General features: G+C 38.7%; 1 protein-coding gene across 1 annotated transcript; it reads right to left on the bottom strand.

Annotated features, from left to right (window-relative positions):
* Positions 1-271: 271 nt before the first annotated feature.
* Positions 272-2,489, bottom strand: LOC131157376 (FCS-Like Zinc finger 13-like). Its single transcript, XM_058111473.1, has 2 exons — positions 1,698-2,489; positions 272-499 (listed from the first exon to the last, which is right to left on the bottom strand). The coding sequence occupies exons 1-2, from the start codon at positions 2,435-2,437 to the stop codon at positions 301-303; spliced, it is 939 nt and encodes a 312-aa protein (XP_057967456.1). The 5' UTR covers positions 2,438-2,489; the 3' UTR covers positions 272-300.
* Between the last annotated feature and the right edge of the window lie 221 nt (positions 2,490-2,710).

Below are 2,710 nucleotides of genomic sequence, written 5' to 3'. Positions count from 1 at the left end.
AGAAAATTTATATGCCACACAAAAAGGTGGACACATATATAGTTTTCAATACATGAAGGCTTTTGCCTCGCAACCAATCAAAAATTGTTCTTCCTTTTTTTTTTTTTTTTTTTTTTCATTTTAAAAAAATTATTCAAGGAAGAACACACCCGACATGAGCACTAACTCTCGTATATATAGTAATAATGCCGCGTATACATTTATATCTATCTATCTATATATATATATATATATATATATATAGATATATTTTATCGGAGGAGTCCGTGAATTAATTTTCATAAAGCCAATTCATTGAGACTAAATGGCTAGAATTCCGGTGGAAAAGATCTGGCCAGTGGCATTGCAAGGAGAGGTTGAGACGCTATCTCTATCTGCTGCTGCATTAGTAGTAGCAGCAGTGTTATGCCTCGAAGCTTCAGATCTGCACTGCTCTTTGCGTTCATCAATTACCATCTGCTTGCATCGACACTCTGTGCTGCAAAACCCTTTCTCTCCCCTGCGCGCACACGTGCATGAATAATTAATTTCATGCCCAAATTAATATATATATATATATATATATATATAAGCGAGAAGAAAAATTTGTATCAATTTTAAATGGATATGGTGGATGCTTAATTTCTCACATAGAAAATATGGTTGTTTGGTTGGTGAGAATTGCATGTTGTGTCCCGATCAATCTTTCACCTACCAATCTAATGGTTCAGGATTGTGAATGGGTTTGGGAAAATAGTGATGTCATGAAAATGGTTTCAGCATTTATATATTCTACTCCAGTAAGGGTATTTTGTAATAGTCAAAAAATAATTTCTTCCTCCAAGAATAATGGTTAATTTAGATTAGCTGAATTATATCGTATATCAATTTTTGAGTACTTTCGTTTCAGAAGTCCCAATCAAGAAATCATAACAAAGTTTTTTTTTTTTTTTTTTCCTTTTTCTTCTTTTTGAATGCTACCAAAATTTATTTTCTCATGCGTTTGTGTTCTTCGTGCGTAATATGCTCAATTGCTTTCAAATTTTAAAGAGGATTAAATGGTGACAAATGACTATGCTTGTATAGTAGTATTTAAAATTTTAAGATCTTTTTAGGTGTGAAAAATATCTTTTATTTTTCTATTTTAGTTTTTTTAAGTAATTATTGAAGAAATAAAAATAGAAAATAAAAACTCTTTTTTCATAATTAAACAAATTCTTGTAGAGTCACAGTTACTGTAAAAATAAATTGGAATGAAATTAAAAAAAACAAATGGACAAGATGAGAAAGTCAAATAGATTCAACTCCATTCTATTTTAACATACCAAATACAATATATAATTAATTAATGTTATTCTTGTTGGGTCATTATAATTGCACCATAACAAAAATGAGTGTCAGCCGTGCATTCTAGATTACCTCAGAATGTTTCCAAGAACTTATACGAACACCACCCAATCCCATTATACTGATTTTTTCAGGTTCTTTTGTATCTTATTTTACTTTATTTTGTTTATGCACCAATCAAAGAGTCCATAAAGTTAATTTAGCTAATTTTATCATGCGCTGCTTCCCTCGGTTGGATGTTTATGTGGTTTTACAGAGAATTAGAGCATTAATTGGATCCATCTGTCAGGTTCATCAATCAGTGCAATTTAAATCAATCGAGACCATGAAAAAAAAGCGTGAAGAAATTAAATGAAGGAAGAGTATTTCACCTGTACATGTATATGTCTCTGCCGTGGAGTTTTTTCCGGCACCAGTGACAAGAACTGAGAAAATCGGAAGTTGGGTACGCTGGGCCATTGCCGCCGGCGAAGCCTGCCGCCGCCGGAGATTCATCAAAGTCGCCGAGGTCCTTACATCTCCGGCCACAAACGCTTGCACCACCTTGTGCATACACCCCTCCGTCACAGTACACCCTTGTAATTGACTTGTTTGGTCCATTCCGACAAGTCACGTACGTATAATTTTCCCAACTCTCCATCTCCCACCCATCACACTCCCTCCTACCCCTCCCGCAATTCTTGCTAGGAAAATTCACCGGAATAGGATCGGACCGGGACAAACTCAGGCTACAAACTGCGAACCTCGCCCGGTCCTCCTCGCTTTTCTCAAGGGCTGCCACAATGCCCAATCCTACCGCACCCACCTCGTAATTCTTTGACCCCCTGGGGGACACGCTCTTCAACTCCAACGGGCTTTTCGGGCTCGTGGCGGAGTCGGGAGGCGCGGGGCGGTTGCCGGGTATCAGTCCGGTGATCTTCCCGATCACCGGCCGGGATCTCTTCCCCAACATGGCTGCAAAAAAAATCTGTGCACCCAAGGACCAAAAATGGGAGTCAAGGTGGTGTGAGGAAATTGAATTGGGAGATGGAGAAATGATCTGGGTAGCAAGGAGGATGATAATGATATGAATATAAGGTGGGGGGAGGGAGGGAGGGTGGGCTAAGCCCATTGGTTTTGGTTTGGACCTATGTGGGTGTGGTGTTGAAATGATTGCATAAAAGGGGGCCTAAAATTTCATGGAATTATGTAATTATTAAAGTGGATTCCCCTAAGTAATTTTCATTTTATTTGTGTAAACGTGGGGCCCACTGTCACTCGTCAGTGGACAATAATCAAAGCGTCCATCACCAATGATTGGGACCCAATTGAGAGGGATCTGACAAGGATGGGCCCGCGGTCTGACGCACGAAAGATTCCTGGAGCATCGGGCCGTCCGATTTCC

Source organism: Malania oleifera, chromosome 6 (genome assembly GCF_029873635.1).
Source record: "Malania oleifera isolate guangnan ecotype guangnan chromosome 6, ASM2987363v1, whole genome shotgun sequence".
Taxonomy (NCBI): domain Eukaryota; kingdom Viridiplantae; phylum Streptophyta; class Magnoliopsida; order Santalales; family Ximeniaceae; genus Malania; species Malania oleifera.
This window is presented reverse-complemented; position numbering and strand designations above follow the sequence as displayed.